Raw genomic sequence first — 15,044 nt, 5'->3', positions numbered from 1 at the left:
CATACCTCACTCTTAGCCAGGCCTAATAAATGACAGCCAAAGAAAAATTGCTTAATGGGGCACTTATTTGCATAGAAGTCTTTAACACTTCAGAGAAAATGCAAATCCCAAGGAATTTACAAAAGGAGTGTAAAATGCCTTCTGACCAACTGGAGTTTGACATCCTCTTCAAAGACTGTCACAGCAAACATTTTACATTAAAAAAGAAAAAAGATTAATAAAACGGAGTGTTCTAACATTTAAATAACCTAGGTTTCACCTAGTAGTCCTCTACTTAAGAAAAATGAAAGAAATGAGGCTGTGCATGGATTACTGAAAGCTCAAAGAACTCCAAGTGCCTGGTGCATAACCTCTAGAGCAGATTATCTACAGTAAATATTTTACTGGATATTTTTAGGTGGTGAAGTTACTGCTTCATATTCTGGGCTTGCCTATGAAATAGGCAATAGGAACAGATGCAACAAAATCATGGAAGAAATAAAAGGTAACAATTCTTCACACTCTTTTGTAACTAAATCATTATGGGTCATCAGATGAAATTAGCAAATGGCAAAGTCAAAGCAAGCAAATGGACATCTTTATTTAGGAACTGCATTGTTAAACCACAGACTCTCATGACACTATGCAGCTGCTCCTGGCCAGCACTGGAGACAGCAATGCTGAGCTAGAGATACCCTACTTTGCATCCTGTATCTAAATAAATCAGTATGGGATGAAAAAATTAAGAAAAACAGTAATGAAATTATAGAACTGCTTCAATACCAGTTACCTGTTAGCTCTAGTCCCAAGTCACACAGTTTACAGTAAGAGTGTCAATTATGCAGGTGAAGTTAGAAATCCCCATCTTTTGGATGTATTGAAAATTTGTAATTCACTCTCATAGTTTTTGCTACTCGATTTTTCACAATAGTATTTTATATCTAGGCCATGTTAACAGAAACATATTTATCTACTGGTTTTCTAACACCTTTTAGTTTCTTTTTGTTCTTTAAGGGTAATCTTTCAAATCTTTCATCAAAATATTTTCCTGGTCCTTTTAAAGGTGTTTTTAGTTGTAATGTAATGCTGATTATATTAAATCTTATTGTATTATAAAATATTATAATACTCTATGTTAAGAGGTGCCTTCTAGTCACCTAATATAGTACTTGAAACTAATGGGAGTTTTCATATTGTTTCTGAGGAGCTCCAAGCTCCTTTCAAAATCCAGGCGATACACCAGCTGAGTTTGAAACATATTATCTTAATTTATCCATTTGTTTACAGATTTTCTGTTCCATTATTTCAATTCATGGAGCCATCTTATTTTTTTAAGTTTCAAAGAATAGGCTCAAAATCAATAATCAGACAGCTTTTCTCAATACAAAGGGAAAGGAACCTCTATAATAATTGTTCACTTCATTAAATCTCTTTTTGCTCATTGGTAATTTAATAGATGCAATACCTTTAAATACATCATTAGAAGAAAACTTGTGGAAATTAATTCATTATTTTTCATTTATGCTTTTCAAAAATTGTCCTTCCCCCTTCATTTTATGTGGCACTTCTTTTCACTCTTTATCTGCAGGCTCTCTTTAAAAACTACAATGCACAGCTTTAAGTTCTGCCATTTAAACCCTTTTTTCCTCATATTTATGCTTCCTTGTCTGGGGTAGGAAAACAGAACCATAAGTTCTGCAACTGTCAGAATGTACTCACAGTCTTCACGATGAGTTATAAGTTTTAATTTCATCATCACTAGCTTTCAGGTCACCTTGATTAACTTCTCCTTTCTAAGGTCACCTTCTCCAAAGTTGACAGTAAATTTTCAAAATAGTGAGAATTCACATGCAGGTCTTTTGAAAAGGACTTTGAGTTTACACAGGGAGTATTACTGAGGTTTAATGACAACATTATGTAGAACAGTCCTCTGTGTTTCCTCCAACAAATCTGAAAAAAATTCAAACTATTGTGAGTAAGGATTGGGATTCAAAAGTCAATTATTTTTATTAAACAGAAATTCTATTTTTGCCTACCTTAAGAAGCTTTAGCAGTTCAAAAAGTGAAATAAACCCCTATCTCTGTGTCAATGGCTAGTGCTGCTTTCTGTCCCCTGTCGACAGCATTCATTCTCCTCTTACTCATCAGAAACGGAGAGACATGACAATTTTTCCCCCTCTTTTATAACCAGGTAGATTTTTCATAATTAAACTTTTGAAAGTGCTGCCTGTAATATAATGGTAGTTGCAACTGTACGATGACTGAAGAAAAAAATAAACCAACCACTTTTCAGTGAAGAAATGAATACTAACTGAAACAGGACCCCTGAAGCAGTAATGCTTAAATGCACTCTTTCAAGAAATGATCCACTTCCTGACAGAGTTGTACCGCTTCCGTTAAGAGAATTATTAGACTTGGATGCTTAGCATAACTTCTCCTTTCATGGTAAAAACATTAAGTGGTTTTAGAGAGATAAAACTGTTGCCCAGAGAAGTTTCATAAAAAATACTTTTAACAACAAATATACCTACCCAGTCTACTTTTCTGACAGTTATCAAGCACAGAGAGTTCAATTAAAGGTTCAGATTAAACAAAAGATAAAAATCACAGAGAAGATATGCAAACTAAAAACTAGAACTAATACTAAACTAAAATTTCTCACAAAAGCTGTTTCATGTCATGTTTGTCTTTCACAGTGAGTCCTTCCCTAAATTAATTTTGTGGTTTCCAAAATTTTATCCTTTTTTTCTTCTGCTGTGCAAATGTTCTCCATGGAGTGATGAAGGGGAACATTTTGTATCATCTAGCCTTCCGAAATTTGTCCTTTGAAAATAACACCTATTTCTGTAACAATTCAATGACCATAAGAAAGCACCAAACACCTTCAACTTTAGCTCCATAGAAATTACAATTTCCATAAGCAGCTCCCCTTCAGAAACAAAGTAAATTAAATACCTCAAAACTGGTGAGGCCCTGGCACCCTGGAAATATGCAGCTCTAGCACTCGTGTTCTTCTTTTTCTCTCTCATTTCCTCTCAGATGTCTGTACACTGAGCATTTCAATTTCACCTCAGCCCTCAAACCAGCTTGGCACACCACCTCTTTTAGAACCAAAAATAAAATATTGTGACACTTGTTCTTTAATGAAGCTCAATAATATCTTTCCATGTGGGAATTTCCCACAGCATTTTTTTCCTCCCTCTTTTCCCAATTAGGAATGACAAGTTAATACACATATTTTTGAACAGTTGTGTTGTGGGGTAGAGAAGGGACATCTATCTTTAGAATGGTGTTACTCCAAATTCCCAAACTTGCAGCACATGCTCAGCCCAAACACTGAACTGTTGGCTGACTGACCTGTCGGGTTGTGCACATGAATATGAAAATGCTGCTTAAAAAACAAAAACCATTGACACTATGGATCATGAGTAGCTCTGCACTGCCCCATAGCTTTTAATAATTTAAACATCAAATATTTTTCCTTTTATACCAGAGGGGTAATTTATTGTATGCACATCATACAAACAGTAGGTTTTTTTCAGTGTTGCAGCATACACACAAATGTATTTAAATGCAAGTAACAATTTCAGTCAGTTAAACTGCACTTCTAAAAGCACAGTTAAGATAACAATGGTGGTTTTACTTCTCCCAACTAACAAAAAAACTCTTACAGACCAGTCTGTACTCCCTCTGGGTCTAAGCCCATCACTCTTCCTGGACTTTCTCATGCTGCTTTGGCTGCAGGCTTGAGCCAAATTTCCTCCCTCATCTGACTCTGTGACAGTGCAGTGACTTAAACAGGACAAAGGCCCAATCCGTGCTGGCACCTGACTATCCATACTTCTGACTGCTGGCATGCTTCCAGGAATGGTTGGGTCCCTGGCCAGTATTCTTCCAGGCAATGTCTTTGTACATCCAAGCTGGAGGCTAGCACAGCTCAGTAATGGTGTGCTGTCTCGACACATCCAGGAGGCAGTGAAAAAAAGGCCACTCTTTTGAAGGGGAAAGAATTTAGCTGCACCATGCTATGTCATGCCCTTCCTGACACCTACAGAATGAGTCCTAATCAGTTTTATTTTCTGGTATAGATGCAGCCTGTATATTTCCACTTATCTGTAATTCCAATCTATCCTTAAGGGAGGCAGAACTCTGTCCTTTAAAGCCACCCACAAAGCCATGTGATACTGCTGTATGATGGAGGCATGTCACCAGCCCACTATGCCTGGACCATTCTGCTCAAGGTAGATCTACTCTCATGTCAAGTACACAACCAAGTCTAACCCTCCACTGCTCCCAAAGTTGAAAGGAAAACTTGACCACAGTCTTGCATTCATGGACTCCTGACAGGAGGTTTAGGATTTCAGTGCAAGTATAGCTCTTTTGTCTGTCAAAAGGTGGGATTCTTTCCAAGCATTCAGCAGGGCTGCTTTGCTGTTTCTGGACATGACACAAGAATCCCACTGCGAAAACATTTTAACACTGGAGAAACTGTTATGTAAAAAAATCTTAACTTTTTTTTAATTGGAATGACCATGTTTCAAGCACATCAGGGGATCCTTCAGTAATAATAAAGAACTTTCAGTTCAGGCAGTAGTACTTTGCAAGGCCAGTCACATCTTAAACTGAAATATACACAATAATCACTGTGTTTTATTATATGCATTGTCAGCATGGATCAGTATTCTTGGTTTGGTATTTTAGCGTTATTGCCTCATTTTTTAAAGCTGTTTTAGCTGAGAGAAATTTTCAGCCTGGGACAAATAAGCAGATACAGCCTGTCAAGCTATGGACATCTGAAACCAAGACTATTAACAACTACTGGACTCAATGCCAGCACGCCTCACATTTCAGCTTTTCAGGAGTCAGATTTCAGCTTCTCTCCTCTGAGGCTGCCCGGGACAGTTAGTCCAAGAGTAGGCTAGTAGAGCCACTGGATGAAATATAGCACCAGGCTCTTTAAAATCTAGTATCTGGGACATGGAATAATCAGAAGTGGTTATTACACCTTGTAATGAGTAAGTAAATCTCACAGTCCCCACCAGAGAGCCATCAGGAGCCATTAGTTACAAAGATGCAAAAACTTATTAATTTAATAAGTTAATTAATAAATAATTTAATCAGTTTACTATTTCCATTTTCCCTTTTATTGTTTAATACTATACTTTTATATAATACTTACTCTCTCTGCAATAGCAATGCTTCTAAAAACAAGTGACAAAAGTTAGGGAATCAAGTATTTTCCAGTTTGAAAACATCTCCCATGTTCAGACTTTTTATTTTTATAGTCTTGATATAATTCTGGTGGAAAGGCAGTAACTGGATGGACATTTTTGGAGGAGTTATGCGTGTACCATACATCCTGTGGCGTATGGTTGAGATACCTCAACAGAACAGGTGCAGTGCTTGGTGGGAAACACCTTCAAAAGTTTTACCAAAAATACTATGAAACTCTTAGGTAGTATTATTAATTTCTGGGATGACAACTGCATAGGCACCCTAAACCTGAGGTCTGGTATATAAACAATTACGAAACCGAAAATCTCACCGACTTTAAATAGCAAAACTCAATCTCTCCATAGGAAACTGTAGAAACGGATACATGTACATGCATTTTTACATATATGTGTACAAACACACAAATATTTAATACTGGAGTGTGAATAATGGATTAACAGAAGACATTTTATTTCATTGATCTTTGAGGTAATTTAATTAGAACCTGTGTGAACACTACTGCTGAGACATGGCATTGTGAATTAGCAGCTTGTGTGTAAGGATAGAAGCAGTGGCAGAGCAACCAGTCAGAAATTACTGTAAATAAGAAATAAAGAGAAAAGTCATTTGAGTTATCTGTTGCAAGGAAATGAGGACAGCTTTAGAAACACCAGCTTGCCTCCAAAACGTAACAGACCGAGCGGCTTAACTGAGATGAACAGATCCGATGTGTTTTGAACCGTATGTCCCCCAACAACGCTATCAAAGCCTCTGCGAGGACAGTGTCTCCCTCGCAGCTGAAGGGACCAGATGAAGGCGGCCCAGGCAAGGCAAGGTGAACCGGGCACATGGATGTACGGCCCCAGCACGCTCGCCCACTCCTATCTTGCGACCAGCAAGCCCTTGCCAGGCACCTCCTGAGCTGCGATAACCCTGCAGGCCGTGCGCCCTTCCAGCGATCACCAAGGCTGGTTTCACTTCAGTACAGGCGGCCTCTTCCACCTCCCAAGAGGCCACTACGCTCTCCGCCCGTTCCAGGCCCCGACCGAGGGGAAGGCGGCACCAGGCGGGGCCCCTGCGTGCACCGGGGGCCGCGCCACCCGCGCCGTGGGCCCCTGAGCCCGGTGACCGGAGCGTACGGCCGCGGGCTGCAGGCGGTGTGTGTGCCGCGGCCGCCGCCGCGAGCCCGCACGCACCGCCCGCGCCTCCCGTGCGGGACGGCTGGGACTCAACGGGCGGGCGGCCGGGGCCCTGCGGGAATCTCTCCGTCCCCGGCCGTGCCTCGCTGCTCCCTGCCCCGCCGCATCCCCGCGCTAGGCTGGAGCCCGGCTCCCCCCGGCCGCCACTGCGAGTGGGTCAGCCCACGGCCGCTCCCCCCTTCGAGTACGGTGGAACCCGCCGTAAGGCGAGGAAGGGCGCCATGGCCCCTCCCTCAGGTGATTGCCAGCTCCAGTGGTCAATCAGCGCCGTTCCTTACCTCTCGGCAGCCCAGCGCCCGCCCTCCCGCGGGGGTCGGGGGTCAGCGGGAGAGGCGGGCGGGAATGTTTACAAACAAGATCGGGGAGTAGAGGGGCCGGGGGGAAGGCGGGGGGCGGAGCCGGCGGTTGGCGCAGCCGCCGAGCCAATGGGGGCGCGCGGCTCTCGGCGGAAGGGCGGGGGCGGCGCGCGGGGAACGCTCTCTGCCCGACGGCCGCCGGGGCTCGCGGGCGCGCGCGGCCAATGAGCGCCCGGCCTGGGGAGGGAGGGGGCGCGCGCGCGCCTGAGTAGGAGCCGCTCCCCGCGGCGCTCCCACCTCCTCCCCCCCGCGCCGCTCAGCCTATCCCGGCCGCGCTCCGCTCCGCTCCGCTCCCCGCTGTCGGGCGGGGAGGGCGGCCGGAGCCCGGGGGAGGGGAGGCGCAAGGACATGGGCTGGTTCTGAGCGCCTGGGGAGGGAAGCTGTCGTGCGTGTGCCTCCCTAGATTTTAATAACTGTTTGTTGTTGGGCGGTGTAGGTTTGGGGTTTTCTGCCCCAACCTCCGCCCCACCTCCCACCCCGTCTTCCAAGAAGGCGGAGGGGACAGCGGCAGACCCCAGCGCGCCTGCATGGCTCCTGTGCCCCGGAGCGCCCCTGGAAAATAGAAGCCGTCTCGGGCCAGGTGACATCCCCCCGCCGCCGCGCTCGCGGGAGCGGCAGGGGCGGGGGAGCCGCCCGTGAGGACATGGAGGGAGCCTCGGGGGAAGCGGAGCTGCCGCTCCTCACGGTGAAGCACGAGCTGAGGAACGGTGAGCGGGCGGGCCCGGGGGTCGCGCGGGGGCGGAGGGGCACGGGCGGCCCGCGCCGAGGAGAGCACGGCTGAGCAGGGAGCGAACAGAGTTGGTGGGGCCGGTGGGGAAGTCTCAGTGGCGGGGGGAAAAAAGAGGATGAGCTGGGATATAAGGGCAGGAGCGCGTACGATGGGGGCGGGGAGGGGGCCTTCTCTTATTTCTGAAAAAAGTAGTTCACTTCGACTTCTGCTCCATGCCTGGCTTCCCTGTCCCACTTCCTGGTGGTATTGGACGCTTTTGAAGGAGATGAAGGGTAGCCACGCTCTCTTATAAACGTTATTTTTTTGTAAGTTGTGTGTTTGATCGACTTCTATAGCTATGCTGGGGGGGCCGTTTGTTCGAGTCCTAAATGAAGTCGTTTTATGTGACAGCTTTTCTCTGACCTCGGTGAAATGCCGGAATTGTAGGGTGGGGAATGTGCCAACACGTAACCACAGAGTTATCTGGGTTTTCAGTCTATGGATTTCTTGTAGCTCGGTAGTTACTTGACGACCCTCTGGAGAAGTAGTTCAACATGTGAAATATGTATGACCTTTAAAGATCCAACAGAAATCCTCCGTTGTAGGTTGCTGTGTTGGGGAAGAGCTTTATTTCTTTTTAGTAGGGATTCTCTGCTTCTCAGAAGTTTCCAGGCAACTTGAACACTGCAGTAAATCTAAATTTTAACGTCAATTAAGAAGAGCGTGTAAAACACAATCAGAACGTATATTCTCTGTATTGATTAACAATGAAGGTGCTTTTAACTCGTGTCCTTCATTCCTTTTCTGTCCTCATCTTTTTCTCCATGATGAAGTGAGAGGGAGCATATGATGCCGTTCACTGCAAAAGTTTGGGAGGGTTAATGTATTTGACATTCTCGAGTGGGCCGATGCAAAGGCAGGTGGTGGTGCTGGCTCCCCTCGGTGGCGTTCTGCCTCCGCTTCCCTCGGCCCTGGGGTCCGGGGAGCTGCCCCAGAGGAGCACGGCTGTCACCGCTGCTCGGCGGGGCGAGGAGGAGGAGGGGGGTAGGAAAAAAAAAAGGCGGTCTCTTGATAGCTACCGAAATCGAAGGGACCGTAGTTTCCTTCTTTCAGGGAGGAGCTGCTGGAAAACATAGTTGTCTCGATAGGTGTTGCTACATTGAAGTGTGGAAAAGGTAAGGGGAAAGGAAATGGGACGCATTTATTCAATATATTTACATAACTACGTCTCTTTTTTTTTTTTTCTATATTTGTTTTGTAGAGGTTGAGAACATGTATCCCTGAGGGTTGTTATTTAAAGATAGTTTGAGGAGTAAACAATGTAGCATAATAAGCAACTTTGATTTTAATCCTGATCACATATATAGCTGTATGAAGTACCAGCTCTCATTTTTATTTTAAAAATTCTCAACCTTGCTTGTCTTCTAAGCTTCTGAAATTCAATTTAGTAGGAATAAGTTGCTACTCCCCTCCTTGTTCTCTTCTCCATATTCAGTTTAGAATACTCTGCTTTCTGAAAAATGCTTTCTAGCAATGACTTGTCTATTTCTGGAGCACTAGGGTGGAGGAGGGAGCTGCTCTGTCATGTACTCCTGGGAGACTCCTACTCCTGAAGGTGTCAATAGTGTCATTGCTATGCAAGACGTATGGAGATACTGGTTCAGGACTTCTCTATACAATGCACAGAGATACAATAATTTGAGGAGAAACATTATGGTCAGCTTCTGTTGATACAGAAATACATAAAGGTATAGGATACTTTGGATGTTCAAAGGTTTTTTTTGTACTGGGTCTGGTTGTGTGGATGCTTAGCTGCTGACTAGGGTCAACCCACCACATCTTTAAAGCATATACAGGATGATAATTTAATTTTGCTTCATTTTGGGAAACAGAGTGAGAGGACAGGCAAGAACTGGAATTTGGAGCAAGCGGATCTTTGTTGTTCCTAAATATATTCTATATAATGCATATCCTTTATTGTGCAATTTGTTTAGATTCCAGTGTTTCCCTCGTCTCTGTGCTCTTTCTTTGATGCTGCTAGCTCTGTGACTAATTTAATATTTTAGAATTACAGATTGAAAGTAGCTGTCAGTTGGCAGATGAAAAAGAGGTCAGTCTCCAGAGTGCTCTGAAAGAATTTACTATTGTAGCCGAAATAGTGGCTTCTTTGAGAAGGGAGTATCTGTTCATATTTTGGAAGATGTTACTTGAACCCCACGGTAACAAGCTGACTAATTCAAATCAGCTGAATGCAGGTAAACCCACAGTTGCACTTTGCATTTGCAATTACATGGTCTTGGATTGCTTTAAAAGTGTTAAATGACTTAGGGACAGGCTTTTATTATGGTCAAGTGAGTAAGTGAACATACTTTAGAATTTGAATTTAAGATGAAATAAGGATCTTAAAGAATGAAACAGATGATTGTTGTTAGCTCCAAGCAAGTATGGAGGCATATGAAAATGCATTAAGTTAGAGCATATGCAGTGCTGTTTCTGCATAGACCAGCTGATTGTTAACCCTATCATACCATAGCTTGACTTCTTTTAAACTTTGAAATTACAATGCTGGCTTTGATATGTAAGGTCAGGTTTAATTTTAGCTTTTTATCTCATGGACTTAGAGCCCTGAAATTCCTCTGTTGTATGACCAAAAAGTAATTGCTGGAAAAACATCACTTGATAGGCATGGAGATTGGGTCTGTGATAGGGAAGGAACTCTTGAGTGCCTCTGTATGATAGCATGTGATGTGTGCTCTGTTACAAATGCTGGGCACTGCTCGGTGTGTATATATATGATGTTTTGCAGATAAGACAGAGCAGTGACTTGTAGGACTCATATAATTTAATAATTATATTCTTCTAATTGTGTTTGTTAAGTTTTTTATTTTCCTAACACCAAAACATTTTTGTTCTTAATAGAAGGCTCATAATTCAGAATAGTCACTGTCTTACTTGTCTCACTTTGGGAAGGAAAATGAGTCTTTGGGGAAAGTGGAATCTCTTTTCAGGAAGTAGAAGCAAAAATATGCCAAAGTTGAAATAGTAGGAAGTGGTGACTCTCTCTGATTCTCACTGAATCACTTCAGTGAAAATAATAAGAAAATGACGTTTTCTTTAGCATTTATTTCTGGAATCTTGTAAAGGGAAAGGTTTTATTTTTTGAGGGCTAACTTTCAGAGTTAATGCAACTTTTAATCTTTTTGCAGTCCTTAGAAAATACATATTGTTTACACTGAAAAAAGAACATTGTTGCATCTTAACATTTCTGTTGCTTGGTAATGCTTCAGAACTGAACAATGGCAAACATAAGGCCTATCAGAGGAAACGTTTTACATGATAGTGAAGGATATGGAAAGAGAAGAAAAGGCTTGTGATATCAGAAGATAAAAAGGAAACAGAGCAGTTAAGAGTGAGATTTCCTCCCCTTCTCTTGTTTCTGCAAAAAAGGATCAAAGGATCCTATACCTCAAGTGTGTGTGAGTGAGTGGCAGGAGGTTGCCCGTCTTGTGGCATGCTTTTGAACTCCCTGCTTTGCCCAGGGAGAGGCAGAGATTCCCAAAACTGGGATCTTGAAGGGAGCTTGAGACATTCTGTGAATGTATGGGCAGTAAATGCATTGTTTGTTTTGCTTTACAATAGCTAAGTCTCATTCTTTTCCTTTTAGCAAGACTGTTTTGAAGAGGATACTGGATTTGTTTTAATGTTATCACAATCTTTAGGCTAAAGAACTTGCTTTAGTTTGCAGTTTGCCAGACATGCATGAGAAAAGGCACGTATGGACCAGAAGTTCATGTAGCAACAGCCTGCAGAACTCCAAAGGCACAAGAATTTGGAACTCCCCCTTGAGTCAAACTTATAATTCAGGATGAAACTATAAAAGGCTTCAGAAAATAAATATGTGGATTATCTATAGTGTTTAATATTGCAAATTTTTGGTTATACCTTCTAGAATGGGATCTTCAATTAGAATGGATTTATTTGTAAACTAGAAGGTTCATGTTACATTCTAGGGAACTGTGAAAATTCCTATGACTAAAAAACATGATGGATCATGCACTGAATTGTGAATTCAGCCTTCACTGTGGAGGTACATCTGGCACCTGTACAGTACTTTATTTTTTCTTTTTAAAAGGAAACTTTATGAGACTTAAAATATATTTTTAAAATCAAATTTTCTGTAAGACAGATTTTTTTTTTGTTTTACTTACAATATATAGATGTAATATTTTATTACATACTAAACAATATATTTTATATAATAAAATAATATTATAAAATATATAAATAATAACAATAATTTTGTATATTGTTTAGGGATCAGGAGGTACTAATAGTTAGCTATTTCAAAGTTTGGATTGCTTTTGCTTCTACTTTTCTCTTTTGAGCACTAAAATATATGTTTTCTTGGATTGTGGGAACTACAAAGAGTATTTTAAGTTTATTAATCATCTTTAATACCACTTCAATCTCTGGATTTTACTCTTTACACAATCAATATGTTCTAAAAATTCATTGTAGTCTAGGAATTTATTGTTATTTATCTTCTGGTAGCCTTGATTATGAAGAAGGACAGCTATTGATCTTTCCTGGGTTGTGTTTGTGGCTTTTTCTTTGTTTTTGTTGAGTGGGTTTTTTTTGTTTGCTTGCTTTTCTCCCACCAGGCTTTGGAATTCAACAAACCTGGCTAAAATGATCTGTCCAAGGGTCTGGTACAACTGATCGTTTTGCTGTCTTGTTTCAGTGATATTCTGTAAAATGTGTAATATAAATGAGGACTAATAGATGCAGTCTTCATTGTCAGCCTGTTTATTAGCTCTGATCCAACATATTCTAAATGTGATGGTTTAAAAGCTCATGCTTGATTCCACAAAACAAACAGGAGTCTTACATGCCATGTTAATACATCTTAGAATTTTATTCAGAAGGCAGTTCAAAGAACACTTGCTGAATTTCCTTAACCATATGACAAGGCTTGGGTATCTGAGGATGTTTTTCCAATATATTTTTCAAGTAAATATTTCTGTTGTATCCCCATCATTACATATTTTGGTATCTTATGGTAAACATACTCTCTGTCTCCTCCCCCCTACAGAATCCCAACAACAAGGTGCAAGTTCTACTGAGATTTCTTTGCTTGTGACTCAGTCTGTAGATACAGTCTGGTTTGTGAAAAACTCATGTTACATGCAGTCAGTTTATTTGGGTTTATGGTTTGTTTTGGGATCTATTGTGGCTGTTTCCTCTTCTCGTTTTCCTGGACAGCTGTAAATATTTTAGGCTGTCTTGGATAGATGGTTATAAAAGCTTTACCTGGGAGAGGATAATTCTTAAGTTTTCTTGTTAATGTCTGCGTAACCAAATATGTAAATACCTTCCATCAACATGTAAGTTATCAGTTGCTCTTTTTTTGTTGATAAATTAATTTGTATTCTCTTACTTTTGATACTGTGTCCAAGGTGCCTGTGACTGAATTTCTATAAATTATTTCGTTCATTACTAATGATAGAGAAAACTGAAGTTGATTCGTGTCTTGTACTTAGATATAATTTTTTGTTTGAGAGGATATGCGCAATCTTTAGATATCTGATTGTTTCAACTCTCTTCAGCATTAGATTATCTGTAGCAATTTTATTCATTAGCATCTTGTCTAATTACTTTTTGGTTTTTTTTGGTGTTTTTTTTTTTGCAATTATGTGACGTAGAGTGTTGCTACACATTAAGTTTCTAGCTGACCATGGAGGTGCCTCAGGGTTCAGTCTTGGTGACCTCATAGTGATTCAGCTCACAGTAATGATAAAACCTCATGAAGTCACCTCTGTAAGAGAAAAAGGGCTGCTGCTGAATGCAAATGGATCTTAACATGGAGCAGTTTCCAGTCCAGACTACCGAGTTTGTGTCATTAATCTCAGATGTCTGGACTTTTATATTTATTTCAGCTTTCTATATGCAAGTAATATCTTTGGTGAGATAGTCTTCTATCTTCTGTTTTCATGATGGTAGTGACAGTTTCTTATTGTGTTTTCCACTGCATTTTATGCTTCTGAATTTCCACATACTGTATTCCATGCAGTACACATGTATGCTGTTATACATACATGTACATACACACATGTATACATATTGTATTAGCTGGTAATTCAGAGGTCTTTGTCATCTTTGACTGTGTAAAGTTTGGCTTCCAAGCCTTCTAGAATAGGATCAGCAGCTTTGTGAGAGCTTGAATTTTTTCCAAATGTTTTTCAAATTTTTAAATTTTTTTTTTCTCAGCTCAGGTGGTCTTACCCTTAAGCATCTAATATTCTCGAGAATCAGCAGTTACCTGCCCAGTTACCTCAACTGATACCCTGAAGTTCAGAGCGACATGAACTGTATATTCTTTTCTTTTACATGAGTTCAGAACTCTGTGTGTTTTACATTTGCTCTACATTCTTTCTTTTGCCTAAGAAAAATATTCTTAAGATGTTACGGTTTTTAAATTCCACTTAAGGCTTGTAAGATAGTACCCTGAGCTGATTAAATGGTGCTCTTGTTCAATGACCTGACACTTACTCGGTGGCAATGGTCTCTCAGATTACAAGGACTTCAGGATACTTTTACTTCCTTCAGAAATAGTTCTAGTTGCTGTAACCAGTAACAAAGTATAACTCTATGTAGCAGATAACAGATAACATATGCATTTTCTTCAGTGTCTAATAAATAATAGTTGCATAGTTTCTGTTGCATGGTGTCAGGGTTTTTTTTCCCCCCAAAAGGAGTGTGCACACTCTCTCCACTCTGAGTAAGGCATTAACATACAAGTTATAAAGCAACATCTGTTCTTTGATGCTGTGACCTCAGTAGATCTGTTAGGTGAGTGGGGATGGGCCATTCTCTGAAGTAACAGTTTAAGATCAAGTTGATACTGATACTAGACATTGCAACCTAATATTTGGAGTATTGCAGAATGTCTTCTTGTTTTATTTTCCTTCTTGTTTTCTCTGTTCTTAAAATTGCCTGAGGTTTATTGTTCTGCTCAATGAAACTGAAGAATTGGTCTTATGTTGCAGGGACAAGTCTCAACTTTCAGGCAGAGATCAATCTAGTTCAGTAGAGGAAGCTCTAGCTTTGTTTGTCTGCTTCAAGACCTGTAGGCAGTGGGGTCCAGAAGCAGAGGACAGAGCACATTTTAACTTGAAAACAAACACTGTTGAAATGTTATTTCTCAAGATCTTAGAAGTGCAATTAAAAGCTTACAGAATCATTGCACAGTACCAACTTGCACAGTTCTTAGTTCCCTTGTGGCCTTCTCAAAGTTCAGGTGTAGTGCAGATGGCAGTCATGTTTCTTACATCATCTGGAGATCCTCCATCAAGGAGAGCTGGCAGTCTGGATAGACAGGCTGCCCTGTTTCCAGGGGACTGAAAACGACAGCACTGGTCTTTGTGCACTGGTGTCCCTGCATGTAGAGGGAGGCTTGTCTTTGCAGTGGTAGTATTTCAGGATATTTCCTTTCTTCCTGCTTTCAGAGGTGATGATGGTGACTAGTTCTCTATTTTCTCTTTATGGGGCTATGATGTCCTGGCCTTTCCATTTGCTATTTTTTTCTGA

General features: G+C 41.2%; 2 protein-coding genes across 3 annotated transcripts in view; one reads left to right on the top strand and one right to left on the bottom strand.

Annotated features, from left to right (window-relative positions):
• The window catches only part of DGLUCY (D-glutamate cyclase), a 48,648-nt gene extending 41,885 nt beyond the window's left edge, over window positions 1–6,763 (bottom strand). For both annotated transcript variants that reach the window (XM_066552111.1, XM_066552113.1), the window contains exon 1: window positions 6,671–6,763. The gene's annotated coding sequence lies outside the window, so the exon portion shown is untranslated. The remainder of the gene's footprint in view (window positions 1–6,670) is intronic.
• Window positions 6,764–7,131: 368 nt separating this feature from the next.
• RPS6KA5 (ribosomal protein S6 kinase A5) overlaps window positions 7,132–15,044 on the top strand; it is a 73,560-nt gene continuing 65,647 nt past the window's right edge. The window contains exon 1 of the mRNA XM_066551239.1: window positions 7,132–7,455. Coding sequence (XP_066407336.1) covers window positions 7,392–7,455 — 64 coding nt within the window. The 5' untranslated portion in view covers window positions 7,132–7,391. The remainder of the gene's footprint in view (window positions 7,456–15,044) is intronic.

This window comes from Molothrus aeneus, chromosome 6 (genome assembly GCF_037042795.1).
Source record: "Molothrus aeneus isolate 106 chromosome 6, BPBGC_Maene_1.0, whole genome shotgun sequence".
Lineage (NCBI taxonomy): Eukaryota > Metazoa > Chordata > Aves > Passeriformes > Icteridae > Molothrus > Molothrus aeneus.
The sequence above is the reverse complement of the archived record's forward strand: the minus strand, read 5'-3'. Positions and strand labels throughout refer to the sequence as shown.